At 37.2% G+C, this 24947-nt stretch overlaps 1 protein-coding gene across 1 annotated transcript in view; it reads right to left on the reverse strand.

The window, feature by feature from the left end:
* The window catches only part of ZSWIM6 (zinc finger SWIM-type containing 6), a 183676-nt gene that overhangs the window by 3365 nt on the left and 155364 nt on the right, over positions 1-24947 (reverse strand). The window contains exons 5-13 of the mRNA XM_017680528.3: positions 20402-20581; positions 15912-16100; positions 15529-15675; positions 11721-11867; positions 10243-10503; positions 6466-6601; positions 3564-3721; positions 2775-2938; positions 934-1015 (exon numbers count right to left, since the gene is read on the reverse strand). Of these exons, the coding sequence (XP_017536017.2) occupies positions 934-1015; positions 2775-2938; positions 3564-3721; positions 6466-6601; positions 10243-10503; positions 11721-11867; positions 15529-15675; positions 15912-16100; positions 20402-20581 (1464 nt within the window). The remainder of the gene's footprint in view (positions 1-933; positions 1016-2774; positions 2939-3563; positions 3722-6465; positions 6602-10242; positions 10504-11720; positions 11868-15528; positions 15676-15911; positions 16101-20401; positions 20582-24947) is intronic.

Consider the following 24947-nt stretch of genomic DNA (forward strand, 5'->3'; position numbering starts at 1 on the left):
GGCATTACCTTTGATTGCTCATTAAGGTTTCAATAATCTAATAATAAAATTGTTATATGGGAACCAATTTACTTTTGTCCAAAATAGCAAACCATTAGAGATGAATAAAAGAAAAGTAACAAGAAGAATGATTTTGTTATATCTGCTATGCCAGTTATCTAAACACTGAGGTGGCAATGTCTGCTCAGCAAGAGGTATATATCCTTTTTTGATGCAAACAGGAAGAAAGAAAGATAGTTTAACCAACATTTACCTTAAACAGCCACCATTTTGTCTTGTGTTGGCAGTCCTGCCGGGAATGTACAGTTCTCTTTAGTACTGATTTAAGGCTGCAGAAGGGAAATAGTTGGCTGATGGTATCACAAACTGTAGCTTATGGGCAACCAGGGGATCTTAAGACTTGTTACAATTTCTCACACACCTGAAAGCTCACCTTCATACCCAGGGGTCATTTCTCTGCTGGATACCATGACATATGCCCACAGATAATAAAGAAAAACCCTAGCACAACTAGATAACTTTACATGATTTTCATTAAAATGGACTGAGCCACTAACCCCCAGTCTTATGTTCGTTTCAAACATGGTTTCCATCCTACCAAGGATTTACTCTGGAACTCTTTAATATAAACTGTAAACTTGATTATCACAAAAAGTTATTATGAGCACCTTAAGAGTGGCAGAACAACTGAATAAAAAGTATGTACTCAGTGGAAACAAGAGTTTGGAGTCCCACACATGATCGTTTGGAAGAGGAACAATTCAAGTGTGTATAACTGAGGGTTGGAGGTGGCAGTTGTGGGAGGGAGCTAGAAGGGGCAGGAGCCTTGGAGAAGTCAAGGTCACAGAGAGAACATGTTCTTGTGTTTGTAAATGATGGGTGAAGTCCAGCCATGAGGCACATGGGAAAGCTCCTCCTCCAGGGTTTACTCACCCACTTCAGTAGCACATGTTACCAGCCACCTCACCATCTCTCGCCGTCGCCAATTTAAGGTTGACAGTGTCATTCGCATAACCTATAAAGACAGGATAACAAAATGTTTCAGAAGATTATCCTAAGTCAATGGAAAAAGAAAAAAAAATTTCCCAAGGTATGAACTACTAGGCATATCCCCTACTGACCAGGAAGATGGAGAGCTGTATTTAGCCATATTTAGAGGATGGAGAGCCAAATTCATTTATAAATTCAATGAATTTGGATTTGCCCATGGCTCCCTGAGCTGGCCTTGCCCCCCGCCGTCTGGGAGGCAGGAAGTCCATGTTCTACTTGTGGTGGGCCAACTGACCAGATGCGGCATCCTGGACAAGTCAATCAACCAGCTGCTTTTCTCATCTGTGAGACCAGAGGGCTAGACTGGAGCCCTAGACACAGTCCACACTCTCTCCTCCTCTCCAGCTTTGACTATGGTTCTAGATTCCTGAGGCTCCTGTGAACTAATTCCAACTAGGATCCTTCAGTTGCCAAAAGGTATTTAAAATAATTACTTAAGTTATTCTTTCAATCTCTGGCTGCTCTTCCTGGCGATTATAAAAAGATACCCGCAGGGTTATGGAAAGAAATCATATTTGGCGTCATTAGTGATCTGATTTTGTTTTTCACTTTCTAGTAAGAGCTCCTAAGATAAAATTATCCATCTCTTCCTGCTTCCCCCATTCTTTAAGATTCAGAACATCTAGGGACATCAAACTCCTAAAGCCCTGGAAAAACCCTGTGAGATTCCCAACTGGGTCCTAAAAAGAATGAGGCAGAAAGTAATCTGCCGTTTATCCAAAAAAATCTGCTGGAATTCCAAATAAAAGCTCATGTCAGTGGGTCTTTCTGCATCACACCTTTAAGAGGCAAATGGTAACAGAAATAAGCCAAGTATCAAGAATTTAATTTTAAAGAGACTTTTAAAATGCCATTGTACAGCTTAAATGCAATCTCCTATACCCTCTGCTTATACAATACTATACATAAAATGGTTTAAGCGCATTTTCTTGTAATCCAATTCTTTAAACTTTATTAATAACTGTAAGGAGAATCTATTCTCCTTACAAGAGATTAATCATCTAATCAAGGCATTCTATTTGCCATACTTTAGGTAATTAGAATACAATAATTAATTCACTGCTTTTTATGGGGAAAACAAATGTTAATAGAGAGTCCCTGAAAAACAGAAATACCAACTTTTCAGTTCCTGGTTTATACAGTAATCTTTTCAGAGACCTAGAGAAGCAAACATCTATCTGCACAACTAACTCACAAAGTCCTTAGTATTACTTCTAAGCAGGCTTGCTGAGAGCTGAAACTGGACCCTGGGCTAATCATTCTTCCCTTACCTCATTTTTCTCAGGGTATGAAAAAGGAGTTAGAACTTCCCATCTATTAAGAAATGCAAACACCAATAAAAATTCATACTTCCTCTAAAAATGTAACCCTAACAACTGAATCTTTATTATACATGATAGCTTTATTTAAGTCTCTTACTAGAAATAATAATTCTCCATTCATTAAAAGGAGAAATAGTGCTGTTAAGGCTATGATTCAGAAAATGATTTTACTGAAGGACACACAAACAGGGCTTCTAAACATCCAGCCCTCTACCTTGTATGACAGCCTGGCTGGCTGGGAAGGACCACAGCTCTGAAGCACGTGTTCTCCTGAAGTTTTTGTGCACCAAAGAGTCATTCAGTTACACTGAAAACATCCGAACAAATGAAGAGAAACAACCCTATGATGGCACCTTTATTTAGCAGACCTTGGTGCCCCAGGAAAGACCACCAGTCATGTACCTGCAGGCCGAGCTCCAGAGACACTTTCAAAAGAGTGATGTCTGGCAAACTGTCCATGAGAGTTGCTATTTTAAATGCATCTTGGGCAAGCTTGAAGATGTGAGATGAGGAATGAATGTTTTTCTGGATGGATTCTAGTACTGTTTCCAGTCTCCGAACATCACCTGCAATGAACAAGGGAAAACCAAAGCAAAGCAAAGCAAAACAAAACAAAAAACCAAAAAATCACACACACACAAAGAGAAGGAAAAAAGAAAACAAACAAAACATAAAGCACAAGTTAGTTTACCTGAAATGTTCACAGATGGCACAGATGTTACAGCTAAGTGTCCCAGAGTTACTTCAAACGCCTATGAATCTCAGCTTCACAAAGAAGATCCACTGAGACATATTCACTCCGGGACTCAAAGTGTGTATCAAGCAGAACCAGCATGAGGTAGCAAAGAGCAATCCTAGTTCCTAGTTACATATTTTTGGTGAATGTTTGAGGGAGAAAAAAAATATAACCAAACTTTTTAATCTGCTTCTCAATCTCAACCACTGTTTACATGGCATGGTAACGGAATCTGGACTCTGCCAGCAGCAAGTTTAATGATGCAGTTAAATGAAGGAAATGCCAGGCTCAAATGAGTAGCGCCTGTTTTGCCTCATAAGCTAATACGTAAAAAAAAAAAAAGGATCCCTTACAATGTGACATAGCACCACTATTGAGAATTCAATAGAAAACATGACCCTTAAAAAAATAAAGGCAATTTAACAAAATCATTAGGCCTCAGGACAACCGAGTACCTTTGGCTGCAGTCAGCATGGTGGAAGCCAACTCGCACTGCTGGGATTCTATGTGACTCAGAGTGAACCAGCGAGGGTATCGGTTGGGAACAACTGCTGCAATGTGGTGTGGGCGGGTGAGGTCTCCTGCTGGAGCAGTAGATTCCAATACCAGTAACCTGTAATGAGGAGACAGGGCAGTTGGCTCCTATTACTTGCCCTTCGCCTTGGCCACGGGACTGGCCAGAAGCCAGAGGGATGGGTAGATGCTGGGAGAAACCATTCAGGTCCTTGGTACAGGAAGAGCTGGTACAGCTACACTCTGCTGTCTAGATACCAAAGTCAGCTCATTATTGCTTGTCACCCAAACCTAAGAGATTTCTTTTCTTTAGCATCATTCAGAAAATTGTAGTATTTGAGGAAATCAAGATATGTAACAACGAAGAGGTTTAAAACACAAGTCCTCGTCTTTGCCTACTTTAAAATTTTTTAACATTACCACTTACTAAAAAATAAAATTCAACAGAAACTGACAGTGAAGTGAATATTTAAGACTGACAGTCGGGGATCAGTCAATAGCTAAGACGAATAAGCTTAACTTATTAAAACATAAAATGAGCTGGGAAGTATAATAAAATGACTTCCTTTCCATAAATTCATACTTTCTGCAGAATTGGTCCCTTATTACTCCAGGCATTTGTAGTCAGACTATGTTCTTTCTACCATACCAGAGATGATGAATGCAAATAATCCATGTATTTGTTGTCCTTTGGCAGTCTTGCATAAATGCAGTGTGACTTCCAATTTCAATCAATTTTTGATTAAGAACATGTTGACAAATAAGGAACAATTATTGAAAACAAAGCACACACGCTTAATGATCTCTTTAAATATAAGAACCAAAGAGATTAGCAGAGCAGCTCCAACTGCAGTAATTCTTTTACAATCATCAAAGCAGACTTTCACTCATGTACACCAGTATCAGGGGCTGTGGAGTAAGAGCTGGGGACTAAGAGGAGAGCAGGGTCAGGAGGTGACACCAGCCTTGGGGCCCCACTCATATGAGCAGTCAGCGCTCTGGTAAGCCACATGCCTCACTCTTTTCCTTTCATCTAGGGACAAAGAGAGTTGGCATTAGAGGGTGGTGAAGCAGGTAATGAAGTAATAAGAATTTTGGTGGGTTGCTAATTTAGCTTTCTTAAAAGCCCAGAATGTCCCTGTATTCACAAGCAGAGCTTTCCAGAATTGCTGTAGTGCAAACTAGTCAACTTCCTTGGGAAGATGAGTAAATGCAAGCTGAAGGTGACCTTCCGGGAGGACCAAGAAGTAAGCTACATGCCTCTTTTCCTTCCTGCTCTTCTAGCTGCCTTGAGACGCTCCTGCAGACCATGCTGCCTCCCTCCCACAACAGTCCTTTGGCTGCGTGGCAGAAGAAGAGGTGGAAAACAATTCCCCACATGTCCTGCTAGTATCTCCCAGGAACAAACTGCTTGGCAGCAACCAAGGGGAACATAAAGTGAATTTCTGAGTGTTAGAAAAGCAAGTCTTCCCACTTGACAAATACCTTCACATAAGCTGGAACCCCAGAGAAGCCTTTGCTATCTTATCCCTAGGCTTTACAGTGGTCGAGGCAACAGCATCTGGTGGCATCGTAACATTAGCACCCTTCCCTTTACAACAGGAGCAGAATTCTTAGGATTTGGGTTAAGTATAGAGCTGAGCATCTGTCTTCGTCTGACAACTTCCATTTTAGCTTCCAAAAATGGGAAAAGGAATTTATAAAACTGTGCTTTAAAATACAAACCAAGTGGTATGAAGTAATTTGGTGGAGCACTTTTGCTTATGTTTAGTTATTAATTTATTTTTTTGGTATTTTAAAAACAGACAAGAGAGAACTTATAAGGTTTCTCTGACAAATTAATGAGATTTCATGTTGCCAAGGAAAACATGTCAAATTAAAGGATGTCAGCCTCAGTACACACACACACACACACAGACACCCTACCACTGCATAACACAGAGGACTCCAGAGATAAAAGCTGCACTCATAAAGGCAAGGATTTGTTTTTGAATCCACTACACTGGTTGCAGACACAGAATCTTTGATGAAAAGCTTCTGTCGGATTAAACTATTTGCCAGCACCTCAAGGTTTTTGGTGTATACATCTTTAGGTGACTGTAATGGGTCTAATTTATACTTTGATGTAGGAGTGTTTTAATTTTTAATAAAAGGAAAAAGGAGAAAGTTCATGTTTTAAGAAAGGTGGCTATTCCTCTCAGGTCCTTGAAGTTCAACAGACAACATGTAACATTGAAAATACAATCTTCAATTCATTAAAAAATATTCATGTAGAACAAATTTGAGATAAAAATAATTTGGTGAATTGACTTTAAAAAAGTGAAAACAGAAAGGTCAGTAGAAGACAACAACATATTCTAATTGTTATTACTGAAAAGAGGGACCAAGCGGGAGATGAAAGAAGTCGAGTTGAGGCAAGCACATCCTGGAAGGCCCCGAAGAGGGACACTGATGCCCCTAACACCACCTAACACCGCCTTCTCTGGTGTTCCCAGGACATGCCAGCCCTTCTGCACTCTGACAGTGCAGTGAATTACAGTAGGTGCAAAGGTGATTTAATGTGGCCTGAAATAGTTCACTACCCCCAAAATCTAGCTTCAAGACAAAGTGGAAGAAGCCACCACGAGCATGAGCATGACAGCCACCAAGCATCTGCTTCTTCCTCTGCTTTACGACGGAAGCCCAACTAGCCGACACCCACCCACCACAGCACTCCAAGAAGCATCAAGAGAGCTTCCTCAGCTTTTCTGCCGGCTACAGGAACAGGAGCGACGAGAAGCTGGTGAAGAGCAGTTTCCCAGGGGGGAGTCGCTGGCGTCTGCCCGGCAGGCCATGAGTACGTACCGCATTGCTCTCAGTGCAATCTTGTATGCCAGCTCAGCATCGTGAGGTAGGAGACAGGTGAAGAGATACTTGGCAAATGTGTGCATTGGAACACTCTCCCGATGGATTATTTCACCTAAACCACTATATGGCCCGGCTGTGGGAAAAGAGCATGAACAATTTACATTCCTAAGAAAGGAACTAAGACTTCTTATAAAGTGTATTTTAAATTTTTTATGTAAAGTTATATACAAGATAATCCAGTTAAGAATGTCACCTAAGTGACATAGTAGAAAGGAATATGATTCTTAGTCAAAAGCGATTCTACAGGTATAGTACTCAATGCCGAATTCTCTTTACAAACGATACCCCAACTATACCACAGCTAAGATAAGTCACACAACTAAGGGGCAGAGCTTTTTCACATTGTAACTGCTTCAGAGAAAGAAATCCTCCAACACATAAAACTTCACTAAATTCAATATATGACATCTAAGTATCCAATTTTCAAATGTACAAATGACACTGCAGCTTGGATTTAGAAGCTGCCGCTAGACCCATTCAGTCTTAGGGGCACAGACAAGCCAGTTTTCCAGTAAAGAGTGCTCTGTCTCAGGGAAGTACTCTGAACTATAAATCCCAATACAAAGACTTCAGACATTGTTGCTCTAATAAGGATAGATAATTCTCAGGAAGTGATTAATAATAAAATAGTTAGGAACCCATTTGATACTTTCCATAGGCAAAAGAAAAAAAAATAAATTGGAAATCTACCCCTTTTTGGGCTCCAAAAGACAAGTTTTAAAGGCTAAATTACATTTAAGCTGTCAAAATTCATTTCTTAGGTAAGTTATGACAGGCATGGTGACAGAATTGATTTCTCTTGTGTGCTCTCTGAATGTTGCCCTAAGAAGGGTGATACAGAATTTTAAAATAAATTTGAAAGGAAACCACAGTGGTTAAACTACTTTCCACTTAAGTACTTTGTTTTAGTTACTGTAAAGTGTTTAATATATTAGTTTCCATGTCACCTTTGGGTAACATCTGTCTCATGATTTCTAGAATTATGAACTATGACACCACTGCTCAAAGGATAGAACTCACTTGTTTTCTACGAGAAAACTCAGTCTGGCAAGAGTTTAGAATGAAAGAAATGCAGGTGAGAAGAAAGCAAGAAGAGTTACTGATTTGGACTCTGGGCAGGAGCATTATACATTCTAGATTTTAACATAAAGTATTTTAAAATTTCATTGTTTCATTTTTTGGTTAGCATTTTTGAATTGTTCATTATTTAATTACTTTGAAAATCTTACACTAAAACTGTTTTTTTTAATCTAGGTAAACTAAAAATTGTGTTTGAAGCATTTAAAAATGTTTTAGTTATCTTATAATCTTCAAAACTTGATATAGCAGTATAGTTTCACCTTTAGTTCATAAAATGAGGCCAAATTATTTACATGACGATGATGGATGGAATGTATTGCCCACCCGAATGCATATGCTGGATCCCCAACTTCCTGTGTGACATACTTGGACATAAGCCCTTTACGGGAGATAATGAAGTTTAATGAGGTCACAGGATAGGAAAGATCCAACAGGATTAGTGTCCCTGTAAGAAGAAACATCACAGAGCTCTTTCTCTCTGCCTTGTGAGGGCCTAGGGAGAAGCTACCTATAAGCCAAGAAGAGCCCTCACCAGAAACCCCACAGGCCAGCTTTGACCTTGGACTTCCCAGCCTCCAGAACTGTGAGAAATAAATTTCTGTTGTTTAAAGCCACCCAGTCTGTTGTATTCTGTTATGGCAGCCTGAGCTAGACACTAAGTGACTCTACTTACTTAAGGACTAATTATAGCAAACTTGTGGATTATTCATCTTCTTCATTTCTCAATTTTTTTCTAATACTTCCCTTAAAACATCAAGTTACCTTCTTGTACTATGCAGGGAAAGCCAACATGCATAATCAACACTTTATGACATTTCTCAACAAGCATTCATTCAGGTGTCACAAAATTATCTGTGGATTAATAATCAGTGTAACCCCTGAACTCCAGGGTACCAAGTAATGAGAAACTGAAATTTGGTACTAAGTTTCCAAGAAGTGCTTTACTAATATGCCAAGTGATCCAATATGCCATTATTATGCCCAGAAGTGATAAACACTCAGCAACAATACAAGGTTACTGCTTCCTCTTTTTCAGAGACCTGTGTCTGCTAATTTGCTCCTGAAATTCAGAGTGTAAATAAACACATGAACAACTTAGGTCCCAGTGCAGTTAACTCAATTATGGAGTGCTTATCTTCTGGATTTATAGAAATGGTTTTGGCTTCCCCCTGGATTGCTTCCTGTTTGCACCACCCACTCTGCGAGCCCAGCAGGTTGGGAAAAGGAGAGGAGGCTGGGGTGAGTCAGCACTCCTTACCAGGCACAGCTCTCGGAAAAATACTTAATGGAGAGGGATGCACTCATCAAAGGTTAAGTCAGTTAAAAAAACATTCATAAGTAATGAACATGGGGACATTTGGAAAGGTAAATGATAAAACAGGTATCAGACACTATCAACTCTGAGAAGCTGATAACATGCTTAATTCCTTCCTACCCTTCAGTATAATGGAAAACTAAAGTCAGTTACTAAGAGCCAGTGAGAGCATAAAAAAAGTTTGTGGTGAATGATACTGCTTACATTAAAAGGAATTATATGGGAGGAAACTAAACAAACAGTTATGATCAAAATCACTTGAAACTTGCAAAGAGAGGTTTTCATCTTTAGAAGAAAAAACAAATTCCGGAGAGCTCTTCAAAAAATTAATATTAGGAATGCTCACCAAATTTGAGCATGTCATTAAGAAAAATATTTTCTCTTCAAAATGCATTTCAAAAACACATAAATGTATAATGTATTTCAAGAAAAGATTTTCTTTCAAATAGATCTTTAGCTTGGCACAAATTAAAGAGGTTTGAAATATTATTTTCTCTAAATCCCTTCCTCTTTTGTGACAGTTCTGAATATAAGATGAAGATACCATATTTCATGAACCTATCAATCATACAGAATCCCATGATAACAACATACATGCACTTGAGAGAGAGAAGCAATTTTATAAATTAGACAGCATCTAAATTTGTGCAAAACATTAGGCTACTATACCATTACAGTCATGCTTTTTGAGGAATAAAAAAAAATTTTTTTTTAAAATAATGCCAGCCAAAAGTTGTGTGACCCTTTAGCTCTTGACCTTATAAAACAAGAAGATTAGACTTTGCTTTACAGTCTATGCAGGTTTTAAATTGGTGGGTCTATGCCTAAAGAATAGTCAGTGCAGGGGAAATTCATTCCTGCAGTCTTCAATCCTTTGTTAGAGCATGTGAATAGCATATTCAAACCCACACATCGTGTAACAGCCAATAATTCAGAGGAATGCCAATCAATTTCCATTTTAGTACTTAACTGATCAAGCAAATAGGAACATGGCTACCAGCAATAACCCACTAAATATCAAACTTGCATTTATCTCAGGAACAATACAGCCTAAGTACAAAAGGTCCTTTTCAGAGTTGTGGCATTAAATGGGGCTATTTCTAACAGGCTGTCCTACATAACCACCTGAATCAATGACACAAATCTGAACATCTATGCTTTTTATTAAGTGATACTATTTTTTGGATAGTGAAAACACGCCAACACTCAGTGACCATACCCACCAGGAATGTGCATTCAAAAAGTATTCCCAACATAAGAAAACTTAGTGCCTAAACAAAACTGGCTAAGCAAGTTGGAAAGCTTCTTTGTCCAATTACCTTCTAATAGGAAGACTGCTTGCTTGCGAAAAATTTTCACCAGTGTGTCATCCAATTCAATTTCCTGAAGCTTGGAAATGAGCTGCTCCTCATTCCGGCAAACCTTCTCTTGAGTATACAGCCCATCAGGCATGATACGCTGCTGTCCCAGCCCTATCAGGGCCACTTCCACAGCTAGTGTTAAATAGGATTCCCCTTCTTCTAAGAATTTGTGTGCAGGTAGATGCTGGTAGTCCGCCGACTTGCACTGTCCCATATTCTCTGTAAATGTCACAAATGAAATCAGAGTTTAGAAACTACTTTTGCAGGTACTCTGATAGGTACAAATATTTATTTTATCCAGTTCTGTTAAATGAATTATTGACTTAACTCCAAGAAGGCCAGAAAACATGTTTCTTAGGTTAAAGTGCATAGTTTTCCAATATCATTTTTAAATGGCCATGAATGACCATGTATGTTTTAGGGGTAGATCTCCCATTGAAAATGAATCATCAAAGAAAACTATAAATCTAAGAAGGAATACTTAATACTTAAGAGTGAAAGAAAATTTTAATTAGACAAGAGTAAATTTACACAATGACTGCAATTAGTACCAATTTTTAAAAGTGTGGCAGAAAAATAGTTTCATAATTTTATCATGTGGAAATTTATAGTGAAAACAGCAAAGAACATATGTAACCCAATTTCAAGGTCCTCTCTGTTATCAAAAGTCATCAGTTATGATCATCAGTTAAAAGGAATGATTATTTGAGCATTCTCTCATCTCTGTTACGGTGTTTCTATTAGAAATCTTAAATTCAACCATCAAACTTCCAAGCAGAGTGAATTCAGAATCATAGATTTCACCCTTCTAATAGTTTGGGTCACCCACAATCCACACAGGCAACCCCTCACTACAGGAACCACTGTGCATGGGCACAATAACTGACCTGCTGAGCTCCCCCACCCATGGGAGCAGTAAAGGTACAGCCCTCTGCCCCCCACACCTCTGCCTACTGCCCTTGAGCCGTTATTTTAGGGATTGTTTCTTAAGTCTCAAAAGGCCAATGTGACAGTTCTAATGCAGTTAATGAATTTAATACTCTCTTAAAGTAGAGCCAAATAATTAAGTGACAAGTCATTTTAATGCAAAGATAAATAAAAAAAGCAGCTAAATTTCTAGTTGTAAATGCTACGATACACATTCTTATTTTATATCTTTATGCTGAAAAAGTTATAAATGTAGATAAACTTAGATACTGAATCACTGACTAGAAGAGAATAAATATTTCTAAGGTTCTTGACACATACTGCCAACTGTCAGCCCCAAATTTCTGTTTTTAAGAAGCCTTCCTGAAAAGCAAGAGAGCACCCCTTTCCTTGCTCTCCTGCTAACCATGTATCAACTGTATCATAAAAACAAACTGAAGAAAAACAATGACCAATGCCATTCAGGATTAAGGGGGGGAAAAGCACAAGACAAATACCAATAGTTTTACCTGTAAAATCTGAGAACCCAGAAAAACCTTCATCATCAATGTGGCAGGCTTCCATAAGGCTGCTGAAAAGAGTGCCCACAGGGTCCAGGGGATGTCCAACCCAGCCTTCCAGATTGGTTATCGAGGTCATGCTTTTATGGGGTAGCTCTGTGTAAGAAATGAAGATTGGGAGATGGAGAGGTGCAGAGAGAAGAGAGGCTTTACCATTTAACGGTGACATCCTGACAAATCAGTACTGAAATTCAGTTGGAAATTCCTCTTTAATTAAAAAACAAAGGTACACATTTAAGCCCCAACTTGTGAATCATTTTGAGTTCTAAAAGTTCACCTGCAAATCAATATAAATGGTGGTAACTTTCCAGGACAGTTTCCAGACATCTATTTAAGTCAGGTATCCAGGATCATGGGTAACCACTACTACTTTACACTATTAAATTGTGTTGTGTGAGGAAAAATGAGTCCCAAATCCCCACCTGAGAAGCTAGGGACAACCACCCTCACTTCCCCCCAGGGTCAGGACCAGGAAGTCCCCTTGGAAGTATCACTGGATAACTCCACAACCAGACTAAGAAGATACTTCAGAATTAGAGTTTACTGGGCCGTCTAAATTAGAGACTGGAGGGCAGCTGTAGGCTGGGTCAGACACGGACTCCCCTATGAATACTATTAAATTACTCCCCTATCATCTTATGAAAGTCACCCTTATAGAAGATATGTAAGCCATTTAAGAGAGGACCTTTGCCACAAAGAGAAACTACAGCAGATGAAAACATAATTTGGATGACACACATATCCTTTTCATTTTCTCCACAGAATGTTAGCACTTTCAAGCTCCTAAATTAGAGTGCTGAGAAAAAAGATGCAGATATTTAAAGATATATTCTATTGTCATAAATAACGCAGTATTTTCCATCTAAGTGTTTACTAAAGTAATGAATAATAGTAGCATCTTCTTAAAAGACAATACAATAAAATCTAATATACAATATATCCAATATTCTTAGAGAAGTCTTCTGGCTTTGGACTACCAACTATCACTACATAAAAATGAAGCATGGCCTGGCACTATGCATTATAGTTTATACAAGTCAGGTTCTAGATTTCTTGGAAAGGTCTTTCCCTTTGGTTTCTGTCACTGGCTTTTAAATACATAACCAGTGTGACAAAGGAGACATGGGCCTGTACACTCTTGGGAACAACCCAATACATATGTTTGATGGGGGACTAGTTTGTATGTATGTACATGTGTGTGTGTACATATGTATATTCTAGATACACATATCTATATCTATCTATACACACACACATATATATATATGAAAAAATATATATGGTGTAGGAAAGAAAATGTTGTGCTTACACAAATGAATCTATTGTTAAGTGATGGAAACTGAGAATAAAATTTTACAAATTATTTCCTCTTCCTTATCACACAAAATTAGTGGGAAAAAACCCCAGAGAAATGGGAGAAATTAATTTAAAAAGGTATACAGCTTTTATCAGAATTAAGAAGCTGAGCAAAGCTTACCTAAGAAATGCATAGTGTAAAAAATAGTTTGTGTAGGTAAGTTAGACTACATGCTAAGTTCAATTCCTTTAATTGTCTTTGAGACTATTTAGGTAAGACAGAGAAAGACAAATACCATATGACCATACCTGTATGTGGAATCTAAAAACAAAATCTGAGCTCCCAGATACAGAGAGCAAACTGGTGGTCGCCATAGATGGGTGGTAGGGAGGCGGTAACGGGTGAAAGGGTGAAAAGGTAAAACTTGTAGTTGTAAAAGAAGTCATGAGAATGTATCATATAACCTGCATTGCATATTTGAAAGCTCCCAAATAAGAGAGTAAATCTTAAAAGTCCTCATCACAAGAAAAAAATTTTTTTTAAGTATGTATGGTAATAGATAATAACTAGACTTATTGGGGTGATCATTTCAAAATATATGAATACTGTATCATTATGTTGTATACCTGAAACTAATATGATGTTATATGTCAATTATATCTCAATTAACAATAAAAGCTGACATACCATGCCAAAGAGTATTGAAAATGTACAAGATATCTCATTTACTAATCCTTGACCACATGAAAAAATAACAGCAATTTGGAATTTTAACAGCTATGAAAGACTTATCCTTTAAATAAGGACAAACAAAACAAAGTAGGCTAATACACAGGTATAGATATATAATTCCAGTATTACTTAAGAATAACTGAAATAAAGTTTTCACTGCTCACAAGATAAAAGGGAAATGGTCTGAGAGTAGTCATAGTCTCAAAGATAAAAGGAATTGAACTTAACATGTAGTCTAACTTACCCACACAAACTATTTTTTACACTATGCATTTCCTAGATACAACATTTTTATTATACTCATTTTAAAAGCATTTCTTAGTAAAGCTTATAATATGATTTTTAAAAGTGATTCACTCTCTTGATTAGCCTGAGTACCATTATCCTTTACACTTTTCAGAAGTAAATATATTTTGGCCATAGATTGTTCATGTTTGGGGGAAGGGAGATTTCAGAAAAAGTTTCCAAAGGGCCAACAACATATTTTGCAAACACTCCTTGGAAAGGTCTTTCCCTTTGGTTTCGGTCACTGGTTTTCATATACATGACGGAGAGCAATGATCATCAGGGCTACTACACTCCAGTTCCATCTGAGCCCTGTCTTTCTTTGGTTCAGATTGTAACTTTGGAATTTTCTTTCACATAAATTATAATATTAATTAGTATTTATAATACTTCCAATATAGAGGGTAAAGTTAAAACATACATACGTGCTCCAAACTCCAGCCTATTTCAACAACTTTTGAGAATTTTTAGCTATACCCTAGGTGTGTGTATAATCATACAAGAATTAAAAACAAAAACATAGGCCAAAAAACCCCCAGCAACTAAAACTCTCTCTCTAAATAAGAAATAAAATTCCAGAGAGAACACAAAACAAACCTAACTGAAGAAACATAAAAAGATTATATCGATAGAAGGAATAAGTGTATTGATTAATCAGAAAAAGCATATGTATTTCCTTTTCTTTATGCATGTAATACAACTCTCTGTAATTATTATTATTCTGTAATGTTTACTTAAAACTTAGAAGACTGCTAGTACACTGACATAAAGAGAAGTTTAATGTGTCCTGTCAGCTGACTGCCCATCAAATGTTTATTAACAGAATTTGAAAAATCCAGGAGTTGTGTTCTGATCACTGTAAATAAATAACACATCCTGATGTCCAAACTATTACTACTTATACAGACTTAAGTTTCAGAGTGCTTATGCACTATGCCAGACCTGTTTTAAGTGCTTTACAGGAATAAACTAGTTTAATATTATCAAACAACTGAGAGATCGGTCCTCTACTCAGCCCCAATCTACTACAGATGAGGCGACTAAATTATCACAGAAGTCTCCATGCAGGGAATTGCTGCTAGGATTCAATCAGAGGCAGTCCATGCCCAAGGCCTTTCATGTTAAAACTAAATTACACTTTCACAAAATAAGATATTTGGTTAACTTGCATTTTAGATAATTCAGACATACTAAATAGTTACTCAAACAATGAAAAATTAACTAACCTAAGACATTTTTTTAAGAACCTTATTTTTTATAATAATCAACCAGGAAAAAAAAATGTCTAAATTTCTCACAGATCAGCTGTTAAGTATTTCAAGTGAGTGGTGAGGAAAGTCATACCCATCACTGTAATTTTAAAAGTCATCGCCCGAAGAGCACAAAATCAAGTTATGCCACCATGAATCTCATTCCAATGGAAATAAACTCCTTCACATTCACCTTTTTTTTGAGTTCGAAACATTTCCAACTGTTTCTGTTGTTGTCGTCTTAACGTGTTAACAATAGCTATTGCTAGTCTCAGTGCTTCTCTGGGGTACCCGTGAGAACGTAAGGCATCCACTCTTGCACAAGCTGTTGGGACGTGTTCTGCAACACAAAGTTAGGGGGGAAAGGTTGCCATTGTCAGATATGTCTACAAAGCAGGGTTTAACAGTAAGACGTTTTACCAAAATACTACTAAAAGACCCAAGAAACCATTTGTGCACTTGGATCTGAGCTCCTATTGCCAAGCATTCACTCGACTCCCGCTGAGTACCCCAGCTCTCCACCTCCCTCCAGGAAACACTATGCAAAGGAAGTGCAGCGGTCGGTGTGCCACTCACCGTGCCAGAGGGGCCACCCGCGGGCGTCAAACAGGGAGCCGTCAGCATCAGCATCCGCACCGACGTGGGGGCAGCAGTCGGCGTAGCGGGCGCTGCTGACGATGCGCTGCAGGTGGCGGTCCTGCCAGTGCAGGTCGCATGCCTCAATGGCCCGTGTGAACACTGTCCGCTGCGGTCTGCTTGACAGATCTGTGCCCACAATGCAGAAAGCTGCGTCAGCCACTACTCAAGTGGGAATAATCAGGTCGCGGCCCTGTGGCCAGACACTCATGAATGCACCCACACGCCCCTATGCATAAGCATCAAGGGTGAGCAGCCCACGTCCTAAGTACCAGAAGGCAAGTCAGTCTGAAGAGCTGCCACTCACTCACTCACTCACTTTGTCAAACACAGACATTTGGCAGCCACCAAAGCCAAGGTTAAAGGGCACCCTGCAAAGACGATTGCCAAGTCTCGTTTCCATGCCAAATACACTCAAAGAAGACTGGGCACAAGAACCACGTGAAAACTCACTGCTCCCCACCTCGAGGTGCTGTGGCGGGCTGCCCCGATGGGATCAACAGCTCTCACAAACACTATGCAAGAGATGCAACACCAGCCATGGAACCTTTCAGGAAGGCAATCAGCCTTTCAAGATATGCATAAGGGTCGTGCTTTTGGTTGTATTTTTTAACTATATTGTGCGGTTTTGCACAATTAAAACTATTATGCTTCTTGGGATACAATGATTAAATGCCACTTTATATCCCAAAGGGCATAAATGCATATGTTTAACATTTCACAAAGCCACACAACATAGCTACAAAACAAACCAGCGCACTTACCTGCCCCCTACAGCTGTCTCCCGACTCCTGTGCAGGTTCCATGGCTGGTGTGGAGTCCCCAGCATAGTGTATGCTGAGGCACCACAAATGAGCAGAAGCATACACTCCAAAGAGGGATCAAGTTTCAGGACCTGACGGAGAAAAAAAATGTTTGGGGAATAAAGGATATTCTCACCCCAACTCCTGGGATTATTCAGTGCCTCTGGAAACCATGGCTCAAATTCTACCTGCACTCCTGCCCCTGGGGCCCCTCTCCAGACTTACCTTCAACTGCAGCTCAAACCTTAGGGAATCTCAACTGAAAATGAGGCTAACAAACTTTTTTTATTTATGTGTATCATACTGAGCTCAAGTATCGCCCCTCACTATTCTGAGCCTTACTAAATGAGAAGCAAATGGAACTTTGACTAAGCACAGGTCTAAAGGAAATCACACACACACACACACACACACACACACACACACACACACACACACACACACAGACACACACTAGCTATATCAAGCAGCAGCTCTTTGAGGACTCAGGTAGTCTAATCCCCCAATTCTGCTGATGGAACTGAAAATGGAAAGAAGGAAAAAGACCTGCCAAGGTCACACAGCCAAGCAACGACAGTCAAGGTCAAACAGACATCCTCACGCCAAATCCTGCTATTTCACAGCATTCTCAAAGATTTTCGACACACAGATCTTTAACAGAAAGAGGTATTATTTCAGTCTGGTTTCAGGTCAGTTTAGATACATGTATTTAAATGGAAGACATACCAAAATGCATAGGTGACAGATAATCTGAGAGGCATAAATACTGATGTATCTCTTACAGCCCCTGCTCAGACACCTTCCTAGCAGCAGATGGTTTGCAATAGACACACTACAAAATGGGATGAGTAGGCCCTGCATTTAAAGGCCTTCTGAACCTATCAGTGCTTTTTGCTGAGCAGAATAAATACACTCCTACACAACAAGAAATTGGTTCTATGACTTCTCATAGACAATTGATCAAATATTCCAAAGTGCAAATCCCACAAATTTTTAAGGGGCTTTGGCATTTCATTAATTTGTGTTGGCTCAAATTATAGAAACAGAATTTAAAACTAAAAGAAGACTTTAAAAGAGCGATTTAGTATTATGCATTTGTTAAAAGAATGAGAGTTCTACCTGCTGATTTAGCTCACTGTGTTATCAATAATAGAAGTAAACTATATATAGAAAGGATTAATTCCATTAACAAAATTAAAACCTTAACTTTTCATATGTTTGTATGTGATTGAGCATAAAGAAAGTATAGGACACACCCCAGGCTTTTAACAGTGGTTAGCTCTAAGAGACTAATAAAAACCAACTGAAACAAAAATAGGCTAAATACTAATGAAATAGTATTTACATAAAAATTTAAAATATAAAGCTCTACAATACCAAAGAAAACATGAAAAAAAGATTATGTACTAGACAATGACAAAGAAGATAAAGAGTTAATTTGATTAAGTGTCAAAATTATGGTCAATTTTTATCTTAGATGTCTCTGGTTATTTAATTTTTACAATACTGAAAAAGAAAGACTATCTTAACCAATTTTTAAAATGATAAATACACAAATTTGAAAATAACTTAATAAACTGTATGTAATAACAGATGCTGATTAAAGAAAATGGGAAATTCAGAAAAGTGAAAGGGGGAAATTACTAGGTCTTTTATTAAAAATTTAAATAGAAGAATTGGCTATCATTCTGGTATGTTAAAAAACCCTACACTTTCAAAGGGTGTGAATTCTCATGTTGTTATTAATTAATTCTAACAACTAATCTCAGGTAAGACATGGCCTGATTTGCCCTTTGCATTCTCTCCAATGTGCCAGCATGCAATTTTGCCCAGCTGCAATAGCATAGTTGGCTGAACTCTGCTGGCCACCTCAAGCTCTTCCCTAGCAAGTCTTCTCAGCCCACCAGCAGGAGCTCTGCAGGTGTAGCACCACAGATCCTTGTACAGATGTTTCTCTGACAGCCCCTCTGAGGGATGTGGGTGTTCTGATAAAAGCAGGAGCCCTGGTGCCTTTAGGCACAACAGCTATAAATACTGCCCTCAGACTCTAGGCCTTGACTTCATAACCCTGGGCCAAATCATAAATGAAATGAACTGTTTTATCTGGAGGCTGGACCACTTCTTAAGGGCTTTCTAACGCCTATGGAATATTCATGTTTAACGAAAGGGGAAAGTAACCAAATGGAAAAAGTAAAGAATAAAGGAAAATGTTAGGGTGGTGGTCCCAAAAAGCAGGTAGGGAGTGTAACTTAGAGAAACCTCCAATATAATTAAGTAGAAGGAGATGAAAGACATTGCCTTTGTAGATGCAGGCATATCCTTTCCTAGCAATGGAAGAGAATAAATGTTGAATTGCTAAACTTGAAAATTCTGAGCTTCTAGCAAAAAATTGGGGGTATACTTATTTTCTTTGAAGTTATTAAATAAAATCATCATGGGCAATAAAGATATGACAGATTTCAAATACTGAGTTCCCAAGGCAAATATTTCTACACAAAGGAGAGCCAGACAATCATCCTTCCCAAGTCCTAAAAGTTCTTTTTGATTGGACAAGTCCCTGCAGAATAATACATATCATCTTCTTTCATTGCAGAGAATGAAAACACTATGCTAACAAACATCACACTCAGCACATTGTCCTGCTCTTTCTAGTAGTATCAAATCCATATGGAGCCAGCATATACAGAATCAGTCCTGATTCTGGATCTTTCTGATATCATTTAACTCCCACCTTGCATCTATCATAACTTTGAAGTCTTTCAAGTTTTCTCAAGAGAAAAAAAAGGCAGCAGCACAAAATAGTGACAGGAATTAGTGAGTGCAAATTTTATTTGCAAGAGCTAACTATTTTAAGGATTCAGTTCTGAAAGAAAGGAGCAAATTCTGCAGTAGCTGGAGGGGAAAATGGGGCCAAGGGAAAACTTTTTTTCCAAGATGGTGGGGACTTGGGCTAAATAGGTGGATCCAATAGAGAGGGAGAAGCTGAAAAAACAGGATAGAAATGACAGGCAGGTGTTCTTAAGAGAACATCTGGAAATGTCTGGGAGCATTTCTCAGCTGTCCCAAAGATTGGAGGGTACTATTAGCCTACAGTAGGTGGCAATAAGTATGCTAGATAATCCTTCACAATAAAGACTTTTCTTAGTCCACATACAAAAAAGCATCCCATGTCCCTCCAAGCCCAGTCATAAACGTTACTTGCTACATTCTAAAACAAAGAATTTTTAACTCATTAAATTATACAGTACCCCAAATATGAACTGTCCAATAGAGATAAAAACACACAGCTCTCTCAAGCCCCAGTATTTTGTTTTACAAAATAATGTATTACCACCCCCATGATTTTTTAAATTAAAACAAACTCAAAATAAGTAAGATGATTTTAACAAACACTAACAGATATAACATCCATCTGTATTCTAATAGAAAAAAGGAGTATATAAAGGTCTCAAGTAAAGATTAAAACATATACACATGTATTCACAGCTGAAATATTAAGCCCTTGAGTTACAGTAAGTTCCTAAGTGGGTAATATAACTTTCCCACATATATTGTTAAGTTACTGTTATAAACATATCTGCACAATCAAGCAGACACAAAGGGAGCAAAATATTCCTGTGGGCTCACCTTGGTTAGCATTTGCACCCTGAGGCAGAGCATTGGTTAAGTTGGGTAATTCACTGCTATGATTTCCGTCTTCCCATGGACAGACATCAACACTGTTCCACTTTTTTAGCTGTTTCAGCCAACTGGTCTTCTGCTCCAACTTGCAGTGAGGATTTAAAACTATACACATCCATAGAGCACCTAATTTAAAGGTAGAGAAGTAAATTTTTTTGAATTATAAAAATCTCAATTCTAATAACTAATGATAAATTTTAACCATTTCAAAATGGACCCACATCTGCCATTTTATAACTCAGTTCTCTCCTAATTCCAAGCCATAAATTTCATAGAGTTGAATGGAAGAAGTACACAACAGAGCCTGAACTTAAACCGAAAGTCCAAACACTGCTACACATAAAGATGAAAGACATTTCAAATGATAATTGAAATCACTTTCTTACTTGTGTGACATTTGAGACAAAAAAAGTCAATAAAGAATACAACCCTAAGATCCAATTTGTCACTTTAATTTACAAACAGATTTTATACATGGATGTTGCAACTCTACATAAACTCTGAAAGATCACTCTAAGTGGTTCTTCTGTACAAAAATTAAATTTACTTCTAGGATTATCATTCTACAATAAAATCATAAAGGCATACAAAGGACACAATTTCCTAGTCTTCTTAGAAGAACTTCTAACTTTACTATGTTTATTAATTAGTATGCCCAGTTATATATCAATTATATGCACATATATGTATGAACAGCTCTTTTAAAAATAACATTCACTTAAATATACATCCCTAATTGATTTAACCTAGAAAATTCTGAGCTTCTGGAAAAAAGGGGTATATTCATTTTCTTTGAAGTTATTAAATAAAATAATGGACAATAAGGATATAGCAGATTTCAAATATTAAATTCAGATTCTGAATTCAAATATTGAATTTCAAATACTAAATATAAGGGACCAATTTTTTAATAAATGAAATCACTAAATGTTTATATTTATGTAAATAAAATCACTAAACATTAAACATTTCACTTGTATTTCAAAGGAAAAAACCATAATGAATTTAGGAGCATAACTCAAAATTTGAATGAAGTACTAATAAAACATAATTATTGTTCCTTTCTACATTCTTCAAAGAGGTAGCTAATTCAAACAAGTATTTCGTAAGTTTTAGAAGTTCAAGTTTTACTTTACTTATTTCAAAACAAGACAGATACCAGTACTTCATAACCATTCACAATACTGTTTCTTCAAAAAAGTATGTGTCATGTGTTTATGTGTCTTTTTATCAGCTGTTAGTCAAGTGAATAGTAAAGGAACAGTCATTGTTTATATTTTATTTGTCTAAAAGAGATGCTTTAATTTCTTCTATACTTAAAATTAGCAAGCTTCTTCAATTAGAGATCTGGTATTTTAAATATCAAATAGCATTTACCAATAGAAAATTAGAATGACCACAACTTATCTAAGCCACAGATATTCTCAATTTACATTTCTATATTTTTCAGTGTCAATTAAAAGCAAAATATGATCAGACATGATGGAGCGATAAACCCAGCATAGCTCATCTCTCCCCATGATTACAACTAAAAACTCTGGACAAAGTACAAAAATGCAGCGACCAGAGGACTCTGGAAAGTAAGCAACGGCAAGGAGACTGGGAAAATAAAACTTAAAGAAGCAAGCCATATGGGGTTAATGTCCTGTTACTTTTCTCTCCTCTTTCCTCTCCTGGCTGAGACATAAGATTAGCTCCATTTGGGGGAACTTTGTAGAGAGCACATGTAACAGAAACTTAAGAGAAACCTCATCTAGTTGTTGAAAGGGTTAGGAAAGGAGATGACCCAGCTCCTCAGGAGCTGGACAGGGGGGATCCCTAGATACTGTGTATGAACAAGCACAAGTTCTGGTCACATCTCATGTGCATGAGACAGACCTCAGGCAGCAGAGCCAAGGCTATGAAATTTTACTGACATCGTATCACCCAAAAAAGGTGAAAAAGACCTCATGGCCTGAATCTACCCTGGTTAATAGTACACTTAAAAAAAAAAAATTCTCCAAAGGGTTTTAATAGGATCCAGATTCTCACAAAACAGGAATCAAAACGTACAGGATCCAAAACTACTTGGCTGACAAAGACACAGGAAAATATGATCAATTCTCAAGGGAAAAAACAATCAACAGATGCCAACTAAGATGAACCAGATGTTAGAATTATCAGAGACTTTATAGCAACTATTATGTTTCATGAGATGAAGGTAAAAACTGCTGAGAAGAGAAATACAAATTATAATAGAACTAAATGGGAATTTTTGAACTGGAGGAAAATAATCAGTATCTGAAATTTTAAAAATACACTGGATGGAATCACAGGAAAATGGATAAGACAGAAAAAAAGTCCATGAACCTGAAGACAGAAATTATCTGAAGAAAGGAAATGAACAGAGCCTTAAAGTAAGGAGGGAAAATAACAAAAGGTCTAACATTTGTTGTCAGTGGAGTCCCAAAGAATGTAAGACATAGATACAGAAAAAATTTGGAACAAATAATGACTGGAAATTTCCCAAATATGGAGAAAGATATGAATTTACAGATCTAAGAAACTCAGCTAACCACAAAAAGGTAAACTCAAAGAAAACCATGCCCAGACCTAACAATGAAAACCAAAGATAAAAGACAAAAATCTTAAAAGCAGTCACTCAGAGAAAAATGAAATACCATGGAATAATTAGAGATTTTTCATCAGGTATCAGAGAGGACAGAAGGAAGTGGAACAGTATCTTTACAGTGTTAAAAGAAACAAGTGCCAACCCAGAATTATATATCCAGCAAAAATACTGCTCAGGAGTGATGGTGAAGTAAAGGCATTCTCAGATCAGCAAGAACTAATAGCATTTGTTGCCAAGAGACCTATTCTAGAAGAAATGCTAAAGAAAGTTCTTCAGGATGAAGAGAAATAACACCAGAGGGAAACCTGGAACTACAGGAATAAAGGAAAAGCAGTAGAAATGATAAATACCTGAGTAAATATAATAGACTATTTTGTCCTATTAGGTCTTAAAAGAAGTATGATTATTGAAAGCAAAAATCTGAACATCATCTTGCAGTGTTTTCAATGTATTAGATGTAATACACTTGCAAACTATCATAAAAAGGGAGATTAAAGGGCCCTCTATGGTTTTAACAGTCTACATTCTACTCAAAGTAGCAAAATATTAAGTCTAAGTAGACTGTTTTAAGGTTAGGTATGCTTATTAAAATAATAATGCTAAAATCATTTAAAAAATTCAGTGATACAAAAAAGAAGAGATAAATGTAAATGAAATACCAAAAAAAAAAAAACAGGTTTTAAATAATCCAAAGAAGGAAAAGAGAAAGCAGGAGAAAGGTAACAGAAGAATAAAAGAAGAGGACAAACATAAAACAAATGGTTAAATGATTGACATAATTCAACCACATCAGTAATTATATTAAATGTAAATGGTCTAAACATACCAGTTAAAAGAGATGGTAAAATCAGATTAAAAAACGAGACCCAAATCTACACTATATACAAGAAATCTACTTTCAATATAATGACACTGATTAAATGAAAAGGGATGGAAAAATATGTTCCTCATGCAAATACTTTCAAAATAAAGCTGGGTTGGCAATATTAATATCAGACAAAGAATACTTCAAAACAAGGAATAATACTACACCAGAGATGAAGTGAGACATAACATGATAAAAGGGTCAGTTCTCCAAAAAGACATAACAATCTTACATGAGTATGCTGCACCTAACATCAGGACTTCAAGACACATGAAGCAAATGACAGAGCTAAAAGGAGAAATCCACAATTATATTTGGCAACTTCAGTACTCTCTCTCACTAACTGATAAAACGAGTAGACTTAAAACTACTCACCAACTTCCTGGGACATTTATAGAACACTCTACCTAAAATTAGTAGAAGAAACAAAACAAAACAAATTCCTATTTAAAAATAATTATACAAAGAACATTTATACAGATTGCCTATATTCTGGGCCATAAAACAAACCGAACAAATTTGAAAGAATTGAAATCATACAAAGTACATTCTCTGACATAAGAGAGTAGAAATCAGTAACAGGAAGATATTTGGAAAATTACCAAGTACCTGGGAATTAAGCAATGTACTGCTAAATAACTATGAGGAAACGAGAAAGTCATAGAAGAAATAAACTGTTTTGTACTAGATGAAAAGGCAAATAAAATGTATCAAAATTTGTGGTCTACAGTTACACAGAGTTTTGAGGGAAATTTATAGTATTAAATGCTTATACTGGATGATAAGAAAAATTCAAATCACTAATTACTCTAAACAGACACCTTAAGAAACTAGAAAGGAATGAGAAATCAAAGCCAAAGCAAGCATAAGGAAGTAACAGAAGAGAAATCAATTATACTGAAAACTAGCAAAAAAAAAAAAATCAAAGAAACCCAAACTCGGTTCTTTAAAAAGATTAATGAAATCAATAAAGCTATAATCAGACTGACTTAAAAAAATAGATAAGACCGACTAAT

Source organism: Manis javanica, chromosome 1 (genome assembly GCF_040802235.1).
Source record: "Manis javanica isolate MJ-LG chromosome 1, MJ_LKY, whole genome shotgun sequence".
Taxonomy (NCBI): domain Eukaryota; kingdom Metazoa; phylum Chordata; class Mammalia; order Pholidota; family Manidae; genus Manis; species Manis javanica.